The sequence below is a fragment of the Rhinopithecus roxellana genome, chromosome 6 (genome assembly GCF_007565055.1).
Source record: "Rhinopithecus roxellana isolate Shanxi Qingling chromosome 6, ASM756505v1, whole genome shotgun sequence".
NCBI classification, from domain to species: Eukaryota; Metazoa; Chordata; class Mammalia; order Primates; family Cercopithecidae; genus Rhinopithecus; species Rhinopithecus roxellana.
The window spans coordinates 2550568-2570347 of NC_044554.1; the positions used below are offsets into that span (position 1 = coordinate 2550568).

Below are 19780 nucleotides of genomic sequence, written 5' to 3' on the forward strand. Positions count from 1 at the left end.
TGGGGTGTGATGGTGATGGTGGGAGAGGCTGATAGGGAAAGGGGGGCTCTCTGTACTTTCTGCTCAGTTTTGCTGTGAACCTAAAACTGCTCTAAAAATAGTTTATTAATTTTTTAAAAAGTTATCAGGAAAGAACATCTACAGTTGGTTAGATATGATTAATAACTAGTACCAAAACGGCTTTGTTAACAAAGAATACATTATTATTATTATAAAGTACTCATGAGTAAAGAACAGTGAATAATATACATCTAATTTTTTAATACTCAATGCACAATCAACATTTCTGATCAACAGTATAAACCATATAAAAGAGAATTCTGCTTTTCATTTGTACAAATACTGCTTTCATCATTGCAAAACTTTCAAGGTTAAAACGTACCATATGTCGAAGCTACGAAGCTATTGCTTGAACATTTCTGAAATGAAGTTATTGCTGTCTGTTGTTAGTCGGTTACACTGTCACCTCTAACACCAGTCATCAAATCCACAGGATCTCTTAATTTCCAAGAGATTGTATTGTACAGCAAGATTATTTTTGTGGCGAAATCAGGTCATAGGATTCCTTTTTTTAAAAAGATAAGTAAATGCATCCAGAAATGTATGCACGAATTTAAGTTTTCCCCATAGTTTTATCTGCTAGGTGATAGGGTGGAGCTTCTTAGTGCTTCTGCTGGGAATTCAGATAGGATAGACTTGCAGCGTCAGAGGACACACTGTGGGTAGTGCAGAGAGACATGGAAGGAAAACACACTGTCTGCTACAGTTTTCATCCCAGGTATAATTTGTGAAGAATGTATAACAAATGTTTCTTAAAGCATGAATCCTCTTCTTGAATTCTTGTTTTTATAAAAGCCATCCAACCACTTACTACTCCTCTTGAAATCTGCCTTTTGTAATGTAACTGATAGGTCAATGTTTTCTTTCACTGTGGGAAATAAAGCCTACTTGGTTGCTTTGGGGAGAGCAACAATGTCAGCTGCATAAGTATCAGGAATATTATATTTTATTTCTAGTCCACCCTTAATAAAGAGAGCAAGCTTAGGAAATGGAAAAGAGGTGTCTGTTTTATATTTCCTTTGCTTTTCAACCATTGTTTAGACACTCTCCCTTCTAGTGCTTGGAGAACCTTCATGGAAACTCTGTTTAGGTTCTTGACTCTCAGCGACAGATGCGGAGGTCTTTGTGTCTCAGTTCTCTAGTCCTGAGGATCACATACTCCTGCAGAATTTGCCTCCAAGTCCAAGTCCTTGTGGCTAATCCCTAGGCCGGTAGTTCTCAACTTTGGCTGCACACTGGAATGACCTCAGGAGCTTTAAAAACTACAAACGCTTGGGTTTCAGCCCCAGAGACTTGCCTTTAATTGGTCTGAGGTGTAGCTGGGCTTCAAGCTTTTTAAAAGCTCCTCAGGTGATGTCACTGCAGCCAGGGCTAAATAACTTCTTTAGGGTGGCTGGGCTCAGCCTCGGTAAGACTGTTGGTGAACGAACCAAAGTGTGCTGAACATTATTAGGGCTCTCCAGATATGACTAGTTTATACTGATAGATGCATATCAATTTTAAATATAAAAATAAAATAATTTGCATTGAAGTCACAGTATATATATAAACCAACAAAATGCTATGTTATTGCTTTTCTTACATGTACTGGGTCACACTGGCAGATGATGAGGGTATGGCATGCAGCTGGATTTTTCTAGTTGTAACAACAGACAGTGAGCCCTTTCCATTAACATTGCCCCAACAGACTCAACAGAACCTGCCTCAGACCAAGCTAAATATACCTTCCATCATCTTTTAAAATTTTCTAAATATAAAAACGATGCTTCTCTTCTTCACCATGACAATGACCTAGCTTAGCTCCCCAATGAGGTTGTGCCTTTTTGTAAGAGAGAAAGGGCTTTCCTCTTGCCTCAACTTAACCCTTTTAAACAAAGATTTCCGTTTCAAATTTTGATTTTATTGGTCTCTAAAGTAAACTGTGTTTCCTTTAGTAGAAAAATGAGTTTCTAAAAATATATTGTACAAAGTTCAGTGCTACATAAAGAGGATGATATCCCACAAAAAAGTTACAAAAATAGATTTACATTTAAAAATCCTGTCTGTGTCTTTAATAGTACAAAGCTGTACCCCTGGTATGGCAGGCGTGGCTGGTGAGAGAGGCAAGGTTTTCTGTTCTGTAAGGTTTTACAGCCCCCAGACAAGGAAATGTGAGCAGATCATTATATTGCAATAAAAGTGTGTGCTTATCACAAGAAAGAAATGCAGAGTAGACGTTGAGGGCAATTTCAATAGGTGTTGCCTACGCGGAATAGCAGCTCATTCACAAAGGAGGGAAGAGACTGGTTTCTATAACTTACTTAGAGAATGTGGAGGGTTCCCAGGGCTTTTTCAAGGCTCCAGTGGGGGTATTTGCCCCTTTCCAGCTGAACTGCTGGTGATGATGATGAATTGGAGGCTTTTGGAATGACCACTAGCAGCCAAATCTCAGGCTTATCAGTGACTGCAAATTGTTCTCTCCACTGCACATGGGAATCTCTACCTTACCCAGCCTTTTATTCTACTCTGACTGGGGGCCCTGGTACAGACCCACAGTCCTGTACAACTGAAGACCCTAGAAATAAGGGTTTCAACCCTGGCTGCCCATTAGAATCATGAAAGAGCCCCTGAGATTTGGGTTGAATTGGTCTGCAGAGACCCCAAGCCCCTTCATTTGAAGCTCCACAGGTGATTCTCTTCTGCCTGAGGGGAGGTGCTGAGTTCCAGTCACTAACCAGCCTCATCCTACGCAAGTGCAACCAGAGGCCTAGTGAGAGTGGCACTCGGTGGGTGGCCCCCCAGCGAGTGCCAAGCAGACCCCCACCAGGCCCTTCCTTTAGGCTAGAGGTTCTGGAAACTTTGATGAATGTTGCAATAACCAGGGGGTGCTCTGAAAAGGCCCTACGGCTGGGCTGCACCTGAGAAAATCAAGTCACAATCTTTCTGGTTGGGACCAGGAGATTCCCAAGGGCAGTCACCCTTGAGAACCAGTGCCTTTCCTGCTAAGCAATCCACAGTCCCCTTATGTCTGCCGTTGTGAGACGGAGGTGGTAAGTCACAACATCAAGAACTTTCAGCAAACACCTAAGCTTTGTTGTCATCAGCTGGAGTGCAATAGGATGCGTCCACAATGCTCCCCCTTACAACCTGGACTCACAGCGAATATACAGTTTAGAAGACTCATCCCTTCTTTGATCCCTCATGGGGTGACAGGCATGGAGCAATTAGAGCAGCTCCTTAGAGATGATGCAAGAAGATGCGAAAGGCTGGCGGCACCTGTGAATGTGAGCTCTCAGCTCCTTACTTTCCTTTGACCTCTGTTTCCAAAGGCCACATCTGAAGCGGGGGTCATGGGGTAAGGTCTTCCAGGAATCTGAGGAAGAAACAGCCGACAGGTTTCCTGTAGGGTATTAAGGCCAGGCTATCAATCAGGAAGACCTTCAGGGATGGAGTCCAAGCTTTGAGAACTGACGAACAGGGCTGTTAGGTGAAAATCATGGGACTTTGGGCAGCTCCTCTCCCGACCTGCCCACCATGGTCACCAGATCCGTGGAGAGGCCAATGGCTTTGCGGCTTCTACCAGACAGAACTGTGCCTCCCTGGACAGATGAAGTGAGAACTATTTTGGGAAGTACAATCTTAAAATTAATACATTTAGCAACTAAACTTTATGGTGGAAAATTAAAATATGAAGAAGAAAGCTAGAATAGCTGTTGCTCTTTTATTATGTTAGCGTTTCAAACTATAAAAATACTAGAATTTAATGCTACAATGTGACTCACTTACAACTGACCTGCCTCATCAATCATCTGCTTCTTGACACATAAGTGACAGCAGAATGTGAGTCCTTCTGTTTCCCAGTTCTGACTGAAATATTTCTGTTTGTCCTGAGGTGAATGAATAATGGAAGTGGTTTACCGACGATAAAAAATCTCAGATTCTTAGAAATGTTGCGTAGTCTTCTCACTAAGCATGTGCAGAGATGATAGCTCAAAATCCCTGTGGGGGATGCAACTTTTAGGGCTCTTGCGGGATGAGCCAAGCTCATCCCCTGACTTAGAGGGAGCAGGTTGCTAGGGCGACTGACCTCAGCCTTATGCGGACTTCAGCAGTGAAGGTGTCTGGCAGCTGTTTCCTTGATCAGGGTGCCCCTGCTGCACCTGCACTTTCCACCTCCCCTGTGGCTGAGACCTGGTCATCCTCCTGTGAGGCCTCCCTAATGAACCTTCCAGGTCTCCTCAGGCAGGACCCAACCTTCCTGTTCTGTGCTCTCACAGTGCCTGGCTGATGGGTCCTGTCTAGCATTTGTCAGGTTGTTTTAAGGTTAGCATCTTTGAGTCCATTTCCTTTGCTAAATTGTGAATTTCTCAGAATCAGGGACTATGTTTTATTTATCTTTGTATCTTTCATACCCATACCAGGTTAGTATAGGTGCTTAGGGGTATTTGAGAGCATAATAGAGTGGAAATGAATATAATTTTATTTTCATTGAGACGAAAATCACATACTTTCTTAACAAAGCTGTAGGGGCCCTGACTGATCTGGGAGTCAAAAAATACTTTAAAAGCAAAAGGAACATTTTGTATGTGTGTGTGACTGAACATAACTGTAGGCTGAAAATATTTTCTGAACCATTTCTTCCTTGATAAATTGGATGGGGTGGATATTGACTAGGGGAGTTTAAAACACTGTTTACAAAGGGCTGCTGTTAACCAGTCAGGTTACAGGGCACACACAGATTAAGAAAAAAGGTGGGATCCTAACTAGCTGAATCTTCCAATTGTAGAGAAATTATTTTAGCAAGGAACTTTTTTTCTTCTAAAACATCTGCAAATGTTGTGAAAGCATTATCAATTTCAAACCCTAGTTTCATATTTACTACCTGAATTCCACATTACTCATAATGCCACTCTCATTCGCACCTGTAAAATGTCCCGTTGTGGCCAGAGCTGTAAGTGCTTGAATAGCTGACTCAGGGAGGAGACACTTTTTGTTTGAAAAAGGGTAAGGATGGGGTCTGGGGGCAGCTGACCTGGAGGGAACATATACTCTTTGAGTAAATAGCTTTTAAAGTGAAGTAAAAGGAGAAAATTATCTTCCATGAGTAACCCAAACTAATTGTGGGGGGTTGGGGTGATGGCTAAAGGAGATTTCAGAGCAGCTTCATTTTTGTGGTCTCCTGCTCTATACCCCAAAGGACCTGATGCATTTCATCTGAGCCTCAAATTAGGAGATATGTTTTTGTTAGAACAAAAGCGGTGTTATCCTTAGGTATTCCACATTCTCAGCTGTAGGCTATTGGTCTGAATGCCGATGAATCCAATGTGGGCTGGAATCCGAGTTGTTATTTGATGTGTCATCCTCTCTTGCTGATTTCATGACAGCAAGACAGGGGCAGCATACTGAGTTTCAAAACAATGGAATGGAAGACAAACAAGTCAGTCTAATGCTCACAACTGGAAACCACTAGTCAACCAGTGGGGAGTAAGTACCGTGGGGATATTTTTACAAAAGTAAGTCTAAGGAAGAATTCTATCCCCTCCATTTCTTTTTTGCCCAGGAAGGGACAGAGTGGCTTATCCTATTGTACCTGCCATGACTTGATACAGTACCGATCCGGCATGCTGGGGCCATGAAGGGCTTCTTGGATCTTTAGTGTTTTGCAGTGGAAGCCTTGAAGCACAACCACTGGAATCAAGAGTCCACTGGAAGACTTGTGGCCTGTGCTCCTTGCTCACAGTTGGGCCTGGATGAACTCAGGGTGGCAAGTGCTACCAGCAGGCTTCTTCCTTGTTGGAAGAGCCCATTGAAGTAAAAATGAATAGTGACAATGAAAAACTCCAAGATCCCCAATCAATAAAAATCCTGACATATACTTTTTTTTTTTTTTTTCCCAAATATACCTCCTTGAAGGATAAACTTCTGCTCAAAGGGACAATATTCTTGCTGGATGCGTTTCTGTAAATGCTTCACAGTTTGAAGACAAAGGAATGCACCTGCAACTTCCCAAAATGCGCCCGAGGTGGAAGCACTTCCTGGCTGATCAGTGTAAACGTTGCGAAACCAGTCTGTGGGTCTAAGAGCTAATGCGGGCTTGGCTGTTGGGATGGAGGACCCGCTGTGGCTTGGTCCTGGGTATTGAAAGAGTCTGGATTTTTAGGGCTCATACTGTCCTCCGTGGTCATGCTCCAATAAATTCACTGCTTTGTGGTGCGACCCTTAGGTATTCTGCATTTTCAGCTGTGGAGCCCTTAAAGATGCCATTTGGCTTGGCTTCCTTGGGAAAGAAGTCCTGCTGGTAGTCAGGGTTGTCCAGGCTAATTTGGTGGCTGCCTTTCTGGGCCCAATGAGCAGGGCTGTCGAATGTGCTGTTGACACAGGTGGGCTGGACAGTGTTGAGATACTCGGGGTTGCCCACTGCGGTGCTGTGGGGGTCCTGGTAGTGTGGGTCTCTGCTGGGCGCAGGGTTCAGAGGCTGATTGTGATAGACAGGATTCTGCACAGAGCCAGCGGGCCTTTTGGGAACAGACTGGTTTATGTATTCTGAAAGTGGAAAGAAATCAGAGGTGAAGTAATCAGCAAAACACCATCCCATGCAAGATCCCCGGGTTCTGAACCCTGTGAATGTCTTCAACAAGGAGATTATGACAGGGAGCAGGAGCCTTGGGAGGGCCCTCTTGCTGTTGCTGCAAAAGAAAGTGGGTTCTTTCCTGCACTTCTCAAAGTAATGGACACATGTGTCTTTTGTAAATTTAAAGTTCTCAGAGGATAGCCTGCCTTGAGGAGAGTGTGTGTGTGTGTGTGTGTATGTGCATGCATGTGTACATGTATGTGGGGTGTGTATGTGGTATGTGTGTCTGGTGTGTGTATATGTGTGTATGCGTGCTGTGCGTGTGGTGTATGTGTGTGTAGTGTATGTTTGTACGTGTGTGGTGTGTGCATGTGTGGTGTGTATGTGTGTGTATATGTGGTGTGTGTGTACATGTGTATGTATGGTGTGTGTGGTGTGTGTCTATGTGTGTATGTAAGTGTGGTGTGTGTGGGGTGTGGTGTGTATGTGTGTGTACATATGTGTATGTGGTGTGTATACATGTGTGTCTGTGGTGTGGGTATATGTACATGTGTGTATGTGTGGTATATGTGTGTGTGGTGTGTATATGTTTGTATGTGTGTGGGGTTTTTGTGATGTATGTGTGGTGTGTATATGTGTATGTATGTGTGGTGTGTGTGTGGTGTGTATGTGTGGTGTGTGTGTGTGTGTGTATGTGTGTGTATACATGTGTATGTGTGGTGTGTGTGGTGTGTATATGTGTATGTGTGTGGGGTTTTTGTGGTGTGTGTGGTGTATGTGTGGTGTGTGTATACATGTGTGTGTGTGGTGTGTGTGTGTGTGTGTATGTGTGTGCATGTGCATGTGTCTGTGTATGGTGTGTGTGGTCTATGTTTGTGGTGTGTGTATATGTGTGTGTATGTGTGTGTATATATGTGTGTGTGTTAGCAGGTTGTGAGTGTCTGGATAAAGCTTAAAATTTATTAATATTAACTAATATTTAATTAGTTAAATATATGTTTCACAGGTCAAGAATAGAGCCAGCAGAGAGAACAGGGATCAAATCTGTCACACACACACATACACACACACAGATGTACACATATCATGCACACACACACACGTATGTCTGTGGTTTGTTTCATAAGCTGGAAATTTTGCAGATTCATTCTTAAAACAGAGGTACAGCAAACAACCCAGACACAACAAAGAGCTTGTGCAGGCTCCATCATGTGTTTATCTGCTCCTTACGCCCTTCACTGTGTCTGCAAATCTGCCACTGTTTCCCCCTCTGGAGATGCTGGAGGGAGCACCTGGCTTGGACACTGGGTAGTGGAGACTGGCTGCTGCTGAGTGGGTCGAGGAGGCTGAGGAGCAGGAATGTTTCCAGACAAGCCACTCACCAGGCACTGGGAGGAAGGTGTCGTCTATGCTGTCCTCAGTCAAGGCAGCCTGTGGGGTCTGAGCTGTATCGCTGTAAGAAGCTGTCTTCCTTGATGGGACAGCTTTGCAGCTGCAGGAGGAAATGAGGGAAGGTTACTCCAGTCAGGGCTGCTCCAACTTCAGTGTGTGCAAAAATCACCTGAAATCTCCTTGAGATGCAGGTTCTCATTCGTAGGTCGGGCAGGCCTGAGAGTCTGCACCCTAGTGGGTGCCCATGCTGCTGGGCCGCAGGCTGCAGGGCAGGCAGCAGGGCTGTGCTAGGTGCTGTCCAGCAGAACTTTCTGCAGTGAGGGAGGTATGCTATGAGCTGTGCTCTTCAATACGGTCGCCACTAGCCACATGTGGCTACTGGACACTTCACATGTGTGAGAAACTGAATTTATATTTCATTTCATTTTAACTTACTAACATTTAAGTTGAAGTAGCCACATGTGGCTAGTGGTTTCTGCATGGCACAGTGCTGTCTAGACCAGAGCCTCACACTTCAACAGGCATCAGCATCACATGGAAGGCGGCTCAAACAAAGACTACTGGGCGCCACCCCCAGAGGTCCTGATTTGGTCAATCTGGGGCGGTGGCCTGAAAAATGGCATTTCTAAGAAGCTGCCAGGTGATGCTGCTACTGGTCCAGGAGCCACGCTTTGAATGGCACTGTGAGGCGTGACAGCCATGCAGTGAAAAACCCACACAGGAAGAAAACTCAAGATTATCTGGGTTAAGATTATTTAGGTTAAGGCATTTTCCACCTATAATAGAGTCGTAGTGCAGAGCTGTAAATGCTGGCTTATAAGGTGTTAATACATACCCCATTTCTATCAATGCAAGCCACAGTGGAATTGTTGCTGGTTGCACTCTGAAAAAGAAACAGAGAAGTTGCCCATGGAATGCTTGTACCGCATCTCATCCACTTTTCCTGAATGCAGGTGGTGTGCCTCATGGAGGGTATATCATGAAGGTGTTTAATTTTTGTTTTAATCATTAGTTTTAGAGCAACTATGTTTAGTTTTGATTTAATTCTGTTCCCTAGTGGACCTAAAAGGCTTACAATCAAGTTGTTGCAATGCAACAAAGTAATACACTTATTTAATTTATTTTGATTTTACCATTTGGTTAAAATTGACTTCATCTCCATGTGAGTTTCACTAGATGGTTGTTATTTTCCCTAAAATTCATTTTGTTCAATTTGAGAGACAGCTTGAGAGAGACAGAGGTTTCATACCAGAGAGCTCAGGAGGGGAGTCCGTGATGTGGAGGGGCTGCTGAAGAAGCCCTGCTGTGGGATGAGGTACTCGTCGGCATCTACCACGTCGTCCATGTCTTCTTCATCCATCAGGGCACGGTAGAAGTTGGAGTCTGTAGGGCTTGGCAAATGCATTCTTTCATCCCCCTGGTGCAGAGATTTTGAGGCTATTAGAATGGCCCATAGAGATGCTGTTCCACTTCTTGGCTATAGGAGCAGGGCTCTATTGCCAGCAGGTTCCTGTGTGTTTGCCAATTTTGTTATAATGAAATCCCCCTTAGCTCTCTGAATTATAGCTGCCTCCCCTCATGGCATGTGGGTGCCTTAAAATAAAACATGAACCATCCTTTGATGCTTGAAAGCCCCTACATGAGATGCAAATAGCTTCTGAGGAAACAGGGAAGAAGCTGCAGCATTCATCGAGTGTGCACCTTGCTGTGAGGTACTAGGGAGTGTATTTTGCAACATATCTTATTAAATCTTTGAGACCAATCCTGTGAGCTTGGTTTTGGTATTCCCATGTTATGGAAGGAGATAGGTGGATCAGCTGCCTGGGTAATGGGACGAAGTGGAGAGTCAGGGGTGTGAAGCCAGGTCTGCCTGACACCAAGGCCAATAGACCATGCTTCTTTGTTAGACCCAGCTGAAGCTTTGGCTAGCTGGACAGTGAGGATGAGCGTGGGAGGAGAGTTCAGACGGGGACGGGGAGACGGAGTTGGGTGGGCCCCACTCACGGACCCTGCTTAGTTCATGATGTGGCCTGTGCCTTGACTGAGGCTTGCTCTAATGCGCTGGAGGGTTTAATAATGCGATCTGGGACACAAGGAGGCCAGGTTGGCATGTGACAGAGCACAGTGACATGAGATGCTTATTAGAGGGACTCTTCCCAATGGAAGGACAGATTGCGATTTGTACCTGAATAACAAGGTAGCGCTGGGGGTCTCGGGCCATTTTGGAGAATTCAATGATCAACTCACGGAACTTTGGGCGACTATCTGCGTCTATCATCCAGCCTGGGGAAGGAATGAGAAAAAACAGTGCAATTACAACACTGGAAGAAATGATAAAGATGGCATTGCTTAAAGAAGGCATTGGTGATGCAACACTTCCAGTCAAATAAATGATGAAAGAACCAAGTCTTTGTGGTAGACTTTTCTGTCTTGGCCAACTAGTACTGGTTACTGTTTAAAGACCATGCCAGCACTGTACATTTGAATCAGAATAACAATAATACCCTCTAGTTTTTCTACGCCCACTCTTCCTGGGGTCAGCATCCTGTGTTGTCGCCTGAGGGGATGGAGCAGTGTGGGTCTGTGCAGTTGCTCTCTGTGAACTATCCTGACTGCAGGGTGCCCTGCACCAAGGTCCTCACTCGAACATCCACTCTCAGCATTCCTTCAGGCAGGAAATCAGATGCAACGTAGCAAAATAGGCTTTAAAGAATTTGGGGTTGGGACCAGGCCCCTGCCCCTGGCGTCTCCAGTACAGCACATACCCAGTGGGCATACATGCAAGTGAGAGAGCTGGCTGCGCTGGCAACTTCCATAGAAGGACACACTGTTAACTGTGCTGCTGCATGTGACTACCCAACAATCTAAATCCAGATTAAACAAGTTGGAGGTATGGCTACTGCCTGGAAATCCTCAGGCCTCTTGAGGGATCACATTTATTTTCCGTCCACAGGATGTCAAGCTATTTTAGGCCAGACTGCTATGTAACCTTAGATGAATCACGTGGCTTCTCTGGATTACAGCTTCCTCAGCTCAAACCAAGGAAGTTAAAAAAGATTAACTCTGTGGTCTAGAGTTCAGAAAGGCATTAATATTTACATTAACTTGGCTCTGTCATATTCCCTATACAACTTTCTTTTGCAAATGCTCATCCCATGTATGTAATGCTACCTCCGGAGCCCACTGCACTCGTGAATCTGGTAGAATAATAGTATCAATCAAATTACACACTCTTATGTGCAGAGACTTCACATAAATCCACTGGTTTAAAAGGTTTAAGTCAAAGCAGAAATGTTGACTCTATTAGCCTTATGTTGTTACTCATTGTAATGCATTTAAAAACATTCAGTCTCTCTGGTAACAGGCTTCAAAGTACAGGGCAACTCGGTATTTCATTGAGTAACTCAGTGAATAGAGTATTTTGGTGTAATGGCTTGTGGAAGACTTGTTTTATTTATTTGCTTGCAAACATAGGCAAATGTCAGGTCACACTGCCCAATGAGTCAAGAAGTATCTTTAGAAGAATGCTTGAAGGGGTATTTACAGATGTTTCTGGATTTGTGTGCCTGCCTTAAGTAATGTGATGACATTTCTCCAGGGATGCAAAGGCCCCAGCTGTTTGGCTAAGAGCAGCCACCAAGGCTCAGCTAGGCAGTGTGGACAGCCCCACTGGTCACTCACACTTGACCATGATCATGTAGACATCGATGGTACATATGGGTGGCTGGGGGAGGCGTTCTCCTTTCTCCAGGATGGAGGAGATCTCGCTGGCAGGGATTCCGTCATATGGCTTGGATCCAAAGGTCATCAACTCCCAAACGGTCACCCCTGAGAGGATGAAGCAAGAAGAGAAGGCAGTGGGATCATGAATGAATGATCACAATCCCTTGCTTTAGTCATCATTACTGGTTACTGTTTCTTGATGTTTAGAAACCTACATTTCTGTAGTTTGGGCAATTTGCTTCAGTGCTGGAAGCCTCAGTTCCCCTCTCTATAAAGTGGGATAAGAACAGTATCTGTTTCACAGGATGGCTGTGAGGACCCAACAAGATAATACAACTGAAATCTGTTGTATTAGCGCAATGCCCAGCAAGTAGTAAGTGACTGATAAGTGGTAAACTTTGGTAATTAACAATAAAGACAACAGTAACTCTACTAGCATAAATATTATGCTCCAGACAGGATACATATTCAGTCACCTGCTCTGAGGGACCTGTATCTGCAGAAGGAGGAAGATGCAGATTCTGAACAGGGCTGTAAACTGCACATTTTTAGATCATAAAAAATTGGAAATGAAAAAGCTTATGTTCCTTTTGATAAAAATAAAAACCTCAAGAAGAAACTGAATCCCTGAACAGACCAATAATGAGCTCCAAAATTGAATCAGTAATAGCCTACCAGCCAAAATAAAGCCCAAGACTAGATGGATTCACAGCCAAATTCTACAAGATGTACAAAAAAAGCAGATATCATCCCTACTGATACTATTCCAAAAATTTGAGGAGGAAGGACTCCTCCTTAACTCATTCTATGAGGCCAACATCATCCTGATACCAAAACTCGGCAGAGATACCACACAAAAAAAGAAAACTTCAGGCCAACATCTCTGATGAACATAGACGTAAAAATCCTCAACAAAATACTGACAAATTGAATCCAGCAGCACATCAAAAGCTTAAGCCACCATAATCAAGTCAGTTTCATCCCTGGGATGCAAGGTTGGTTCAACATATGCAAATCAATAAATGTGATTCACCACATAAACAGAGCTGAGGACAAAAGCCACATGATCATCTCAATAGCTGCAGAAAAGGCTCTCAATAAAATTCAACATGTTCAAAACTCTCAATAAACTAGGTATTTAAGGAACAAACCTCAACATAATAGCCATCTATGACAAACCCACAGCCAACATCATATTGAATGGGCAAAAGCTGAAAGCATTCCCCTTGAAAACTGACACAAGACAAGGATTCCCTTTCTCAACACTCCTATTCAACGTATTATTGGAAGTCCTGGCCAGATAAATCAGGTGAGAGAAAGAAATAATGGACATCCAAACAGGAAGAGAGGAAAACAACTATCCCTGATTGCAGATAACATGATCCTATATCTAGAAAACCCCATAGTCTTGACCCGAAAACCCTTAAGCTGATAAACAACTTCAATGAAGACTCAGTTGTATGAAATCAATGTACAAAAATCATTAGCATTCCAATATGCCAACAACAGTCAAGCCGAGAGCCAAATCAGGAATGTAATTCAATTCACAATTGCCACAAAAAGAATAAAATACCTAGGAATACAGTCAACCGGAGAGGTGAAAGATCTCTACAATAAGAACTACAAAACACTGCTTAAAGAAATCAGAGATGACACATACAAATGGAAAACATTCCATGCTCATGGATAGAAAGAATCAATATCATTAAACTGACTATATTGCCCAAAGTAATTTACAGATTAAATGTTACTCCTATCAAACTACCAATGAGATTCTTCACAGAACTAGAAAATACAATTTAAAAATTCACATGGAACCAAAAAAGAGCCTGAATTGCCAAGGCAATTCTAAGCAAAAAGAGCAAAGCTGGAGGCATGATGCTACCTGACTTTAAACTACAGGGATACAGTAACCAAAACAGCATGGTACTAGTACAGAAACAGACATACAGACCAATGAAACAGAATAGAGAGCCCAGAAATAAGGCTGCACACCTACAACCATGTGATCATTGACAAAGTTGACAGAAAAAAAAAAAAAAAAAGCAATGGGGAAAGGACTCCCTACTCAATAAATGACAACTAGCTAGCCGTAAAGAAGATTGAAACTGGACTCCTTCCTTACACCATATACAAAAATCAACTCAACGGGATTAAAGACTTAAATGTAAAACCCCAAACTATAAAAACCCTGGAAGACAACCTAGGTAATACCATTCTGGATATAGGAATGGGCTAAGATTTCATGATGAAGACACATCAAGTAATTGCAACAAAAGCACAAATTGACAAATGGGATCTAACTAAACTGAAGATCTTCTGCACAGCAAAAGAAACTATCGTCAGAGTGAACAGACAACCAACAGAATGGGAGAACATTTTTGCAAACTATAAATCTGAGAAGGATCTAATAACCAGCATCTATAAGGAACTTAAGCAAATTTACAAGAAAAAATGAAACAATCCCATTAAAAAGTGGGCAAAGGAAATGAGCAGACACTTTTCAGAAGACATACATGCAGCCAACAAGTATATGAAAAAGAGCTTAACATTACAGAGCATTAAAAAAATAAAAATCAAAACCACAATGAGATACCATCTCATACCAGTCAGATGGCTATTATTGAAAAGTAAAAAAAAAAAAAAAAAGAAAACCCGACAGATGCTGGTGAGGTTGTGGAGAAAAAAGGAATGCTTTTACACTGTTGGTGGGAATGTAAATTAGTTCAATTATTGTGGAAAAGAGAGTGGCAGTTTCGCAAATAGCTGAAAACAGAACTACCATTTGACCCAGCAATCCCATTACTCAAAGGAATATAAATCATTCTACCATAAAGACATATGCATGTATTTTCACAGCAGCACTACTCGCAATAGCAAAGACATGGAATCAACCTAAATGCCCGTTGATGACAGACTGGATAAAGAAAATGTGGCACATATATACCATGGAACACTATGCAGCCACAAAACAGAATGAGATCATATACTTTGCAAGAACATGGATGGAGCTAGAGGCCATCATCCTTAGCAAACTAATGCAGGAACAGAAAATCAAATACTGCATGTTCTCACTTATAAGTGGGAGCTAAATGATGAGAACACACGGACATGTAGAGGGGAACAACACACACTGGCGTCTATAGGAAGGTGGAGGATGGGAGGAGGGAGAGGATCAGGAAAAATAACTAATGGGTACTAGGCTTAATCCCTGGGTGATGAAGTAATCTGTATAACAAACCCCCATGACATAGATTTACCTATGTAACAAACCTGCACATGTACCCCTGAACCTAAAATGAAAGTTAAAAAAACGACAGGTACTAAAATCTAAAAAACACAAAACCACATAAAGATATAACAAGCATAGAATAAAAACCGTCATATTTTTCCTTCAAAATCAAACAACTATGACAGTTAAAAACAAGTGAAAGCAGTGATAATTTTAGAACCAGTGTTTTTTCAGACAACCCTGAGTTCTCATGGCCCTCCCATCTCTGGGTAACAGAGGCCATTCCCAAATGGAGCCACCTGAATTAATATACAGAATGCAAGCTTAACGATGGAAGGAAAGCAACAGTTTTGGGGCAAGAAAGTAGATTCTTGTGTCATCCCCTGCCCCCAACACATAGTCTATATGGATTTGTAAAAGAAAGACTGTCTCATTTCCAGATCTATGCAGTCAGTTTACTATTTAACTAGGTTTTTAAACATGCATAATGAATTCTAGTGGGAAGACAGGTTATTAGACTTCGGAACAAACGGCGAGAGGGAGGAGAGTCAGTGTAGCCAGTGTTAGGTGGAGAATGGACTGGAAGGTGTTGTGAATTCTCTCTTTAGCTTGTTGGTACAACACACTAGGTCCCTAATTTATTAAATTGAATAATTTGCCTTGACTAGAGACTAGAGAGTAGAGAAAACAGGATATGATTTTTAGACTAAAAATTCAGGCTCATGGTCTGGTAGTTCCAGTGGGCTGCCCAGGCCAGTGATTATAATCTGCTGTGGCAGCCTCAATGATGTTGAAAACACACAGTGTTTTCAGTGGGAACCTACTTCTTGAGAATGGGTGCGACCACATCAAGGCACTAAGCCACTGAATTCGAGAGGGCTTCCACTTGTACATGGAGTGTGGGCAGTGCGCTGGCACACACAGGCTGTGCCTGGAGCGTGAGGGGAGGGGGACCTCGTGGATGGGACAGTTGCCAGGGCCAGATGGCCCAGCATCCCATCAGTCATGGCCAGGTGCTCAGGTTTTATCTGAACATACCTGGAGGACAAAAGAAAGATGTTGAGCAGAGAATGAAAAGTCTGATAAAGTTAAAAAATATGCACTTTGGGAGGCCAAGGCAGGCAGATCATGAGGTCAGGAGTTCGAGACCAGCCTGGCCTCTCTACTAAAGATACAAAAAATTAGCTGGGCGTGGTGGCCTGTGCCTGGAATCCCAGCTACTCAGGAGGCTGAGGCAGGAGAATCGCTTGAACCCAGGAGGCGGAGGTTGCAGTGAGCCGAGACTGCGCTACTGCATTCCAGCCTGGGCGACAGGGCAAGACTCTGTCTCAAAAAAAAAAAAAAAAAAAAAAAAAAAAGGTAAAAAATATATTTGGCCACTGTCTGGAGCATAGATGAGGGGGAGCAAGTGGGAAGAGGGGAGACCAGCAGGAGACCAGGCTGTGACTGGGGCAGGAGGGGCCAGCTGCATGGGGACAAAAGAAATGGCTTGGGGCAGGACCCCGGGGTTCCTTTGTGGAGAGGAAATACATTCTGAAAATGGCTGAAAATAACAATGCATCAGCAGACCTTTATTTCCTTATCTGCTCCATTAATCGAGGCAGCTCAGCTCACAGGTGCACACCAAACTTCACTTATTCATGGACACAAATCTCTGCCTTTGTATCATAAATCTTACATTTTAACAGAAGAGATAAAGACTCAGGAAATTTAAAAATGTGTATGTATTTGGAAAATCAGAAAGTTAATAATGCTATAGGAAAAATAAAAAATACTAAATAAAAAAGGACGATATCCTGAATAATTTTGCTTTTGTGGTACTGACTATATTATTCTCGGAAATTCCCTTCAATAGTGTGCTGTTCAAATACACATTTCTAGAGAGGTGAGGCGACTCCTCCCCTTGCTCCTGTCGCTGTAGATGCCTGGGGTAACCGATTTTCCTCAGTAAAGGGGTAGGTTCATGGGTTCCAGCCTTTCAGTAAGTTGCTGGGTGAAATTCAAGGACCATATGTGGTAACGCAGTGGAACGTGCCTGGCACAGCGGTCAGAGACAATGTGTCAGCAACACTTTCTTAACATGGGAGGCCCTTGTAGGCTCAGGACAGGGCAGGGACCTAGGGCCGGGTGAGGAGAGGGGCCCTCGTGAGGATGGGTACAGGCCTGTGCTGGGCAACAGTGGGATTCAGAAGAGGAAACAGAGAATCCTCTGGGGCCAGACCAGATGGTCCTCCCAAGAGCGAGAAGCAAGGGCCATCTCCCTTTCTTCTTTTATCCCTGCAGACATCCTCAGTGTGTGTCAAGCCGTTCTCTCTGACACATAAGGGCCAGGGTAGTTCATCATAAGCCTCACTTCTCTACTGGAACTTTTCCCCACCAAGCTGCTTCTGTCACCTCCCTCTGGTTCACTTCAAATTCATGGCAACGTTAATGGTTTGGTTAAAGTTTGGTTGGACTTTGCCGGGAGAGGCATTTCCTAAGCTCTTTCCCTCCCATACCCCCCTCCCTGCCAGACCAGCTCATCGCTATCTCCAGTGACTTTCGGACAGCAGCTGGACTCGATTTCCTCTGTCATGTTTTCTCAGTACAATAGATAGACAGCAACGATTACATTATCATTAGTCATTATCTCGAAAGAAAATACTTGGATGTCAGAGGATATAATGTAAATTAACTAACAATAAAAGCCTGCTTGGCCTCAGTACAAATTCATTAGCATCAGGATTATGACTCACCGTAGCTCCAGACATCACTCTGGTGGGTATAAATTCGGTGTAAAATTGATTCCAATGCCATCCACTTGATAGGCACCTTGGGATGGTGAGAGATAAAGCAGTGAGACAACTATTAGTTTCCCTCTGTTGGAAAAAGTTAACTCACTCTGGACCTAATTACAAGTGACACACACAGAGGAGCCAGGTCACCCCATGACCCGTCCCCCAGGCCTGGCGCCTCCTCCTGGCAAGAGGGGATTTCAGTCTGACGGAGTTCAGGGCTGCTCTGGTAGGTTTCTGAGCACCTCTGGGTCCTAGGCTGCTCTGGTGAGCTGGGGGCCCTGGTTGGGCCCAGTGGCCTCACTCATCCAGGTCTGTGTGTTTTCAGGGCCCAGCATCACAGGGTTGGTGGCTGCTAGGAGCCAAGCAGGCCAGGGTGAAACCTCAGAAGGGCATGGCTGTGGGAGGGCATTCGAGGGCATGACAGGGGACACGCATCCCTAAGTGCTGTGAGGGTCCCTAAGAGAAACCCGAGCCAGAAAAGGGACAGAAGGACTCCATCACTGCCTGTCCCAGCCACGAGCCACAGACAGCGCTGGGAGCTGGGGCCCGCATAGGGGCCTTTCCTGTTCCTTAGGTGTCCCCGACAGCAGTGGGCCACCAAGGCAGCTGTGACCTTTCCCAATTGTGATATTGAAGGGGACTTATACATCCTGCAGGGAGAGGCTGAAATCTAACCTTTGCTAATGATCACCTGGGGATAACATCCTCATTCACTGTCTCAGCAAGTCCCGTTCCCAAAGCAGCTCTGGCTCACACTGCCAGGAGACCCCGGCTGGACCCAGCTGCCAGTGACAGCTGCTGCGAGCTCACCCAGAAAGTCTGGAGAGCGTCCTCCCCTGCATGAGTTAGATAATACAGCTGGTGGGTAGGTAGCCTGGTCCCTGGTGTCAGGAAAATGCTGGCTGACCTACAAGCCACCTCCTTACTTTGCCTCCTTCTGCATGGTATTCTTTCTCTTCTGCACCCAGCAGTTTGGCCAGCCCAAAATCTGTGATCTTGACATGCTGTGGCGTTTTCACCAGTACGTTCCTGGCTGCCAGGTCGCGGTGCACCAAGCGCCGGTCCTCCAAGTAGTTCATGCCCTGAAACACAAAAGACCCTGTGGTGAGGGGCAGATCGTCATGGGAAGAAGCTCTGCATCTGAATTCAGGGTCATGTCCATGCCAGGCTCTGAGCCTCTCCAGCTCGAGGACTTACGGCTGGTGAACGTTAGTGACTACTGATCCAAAGAATGGGAAGGCAGATGAAAGAAGATGTAACCCGCTGCTGACTTTTGTCCATCCAGTTCCTCAAGTTTTAAGCGCAAAGGTGCTCGTATATGAGGACAAAGAAGAGCAGGAGCATTGCTGCCCTGCTGAGACCTGGGCTTGAACTTGCTGGACTTGCCAGGCTGACCTTCATGCATGTGGTTTATCTGCAAAGCGAGGGTGGGGGTGGTGGGGACCATGCCCTCCTCACCAAGCTGGTGCAAAGGAATGTCTGTCACGGTTTTTAAGCCTCACTCTCATTGTGCTTTCTTGGACTCTCTGACATGGTTCACTGCCTATGAAGATTTTTGTACTGTTTTACTTTTCACTGGTTTATTATTATTATTACTGAAACCACATGGATATTGAATATGCTTTTAGAAGACCCCACTGCCCTCACCTTCCTGGCTGCCTCCACAATCCCACTGCAATTAGAATCTCTGCTCTGAGAGTAAGAAAGAAAGAATATGTGAGAAGCAGCCAGCACAGTGCCCAACAGAGTGAATTCCTAGAAATGCTACTCTGACCCTGGCTGACCCTGACCCATGGCCTGTGGTATCCTTGTCACATGCACCTTCCTCCCTGCTGGCTGCTGGGGTCACTGCTGACCTCTGTTCCTCCTTGCTCGATGGATGCCTACCTTGCTGAGCCCAGCTGCCCCAGGCTTTGGCATGAGCGTGGCAGCCTGCATCTCTCTGCAAGGGCCAGGCTGGCAGGTGGGAGAGGCTGGGAGGGGTCAAGTTCTGCAGACCTCTTTGTTTCTACCACTCTCTCTTCTCTGTCCACCAAGAAGGTGGGC

At 44.4% G+C, this 19780-nt stretch overlaps 1 protein-coding gene across 1 annotated transcript in view; it reads right to left on the bottom strand.

The window, feature by feature from the left end:
* Positions 1–182: 182 nt before the first annotated feature.
* Positions 183–19780, bottom strand: part of EGFR (epidermal growth factor receptor) — a 192202-nt gene continuing 172604 nt past the window's right edge. The window contains 9 exon segments of the mRNA XM_010380548.2: positions 183–6582; positions 7993–8038; positions 8040–8102; positions 8838–8885; positions 9252–9419; positions 10188–10285; positions 11684–11830; positions 17693–17768; positions 18661–18816. Of these exon segments, the coding sequence (XP_010378850.1) occupies positions 6221–6582; positions 7993–8038; positions 8040–8102; positions 8838–8885; positions 9252–9419; positions 10188–10285; positions 11684–11830; positions 17693–17768; positions 18661–18816 (1164 nt within the window). The 3' untranslated portion in view covers positions 183–6220.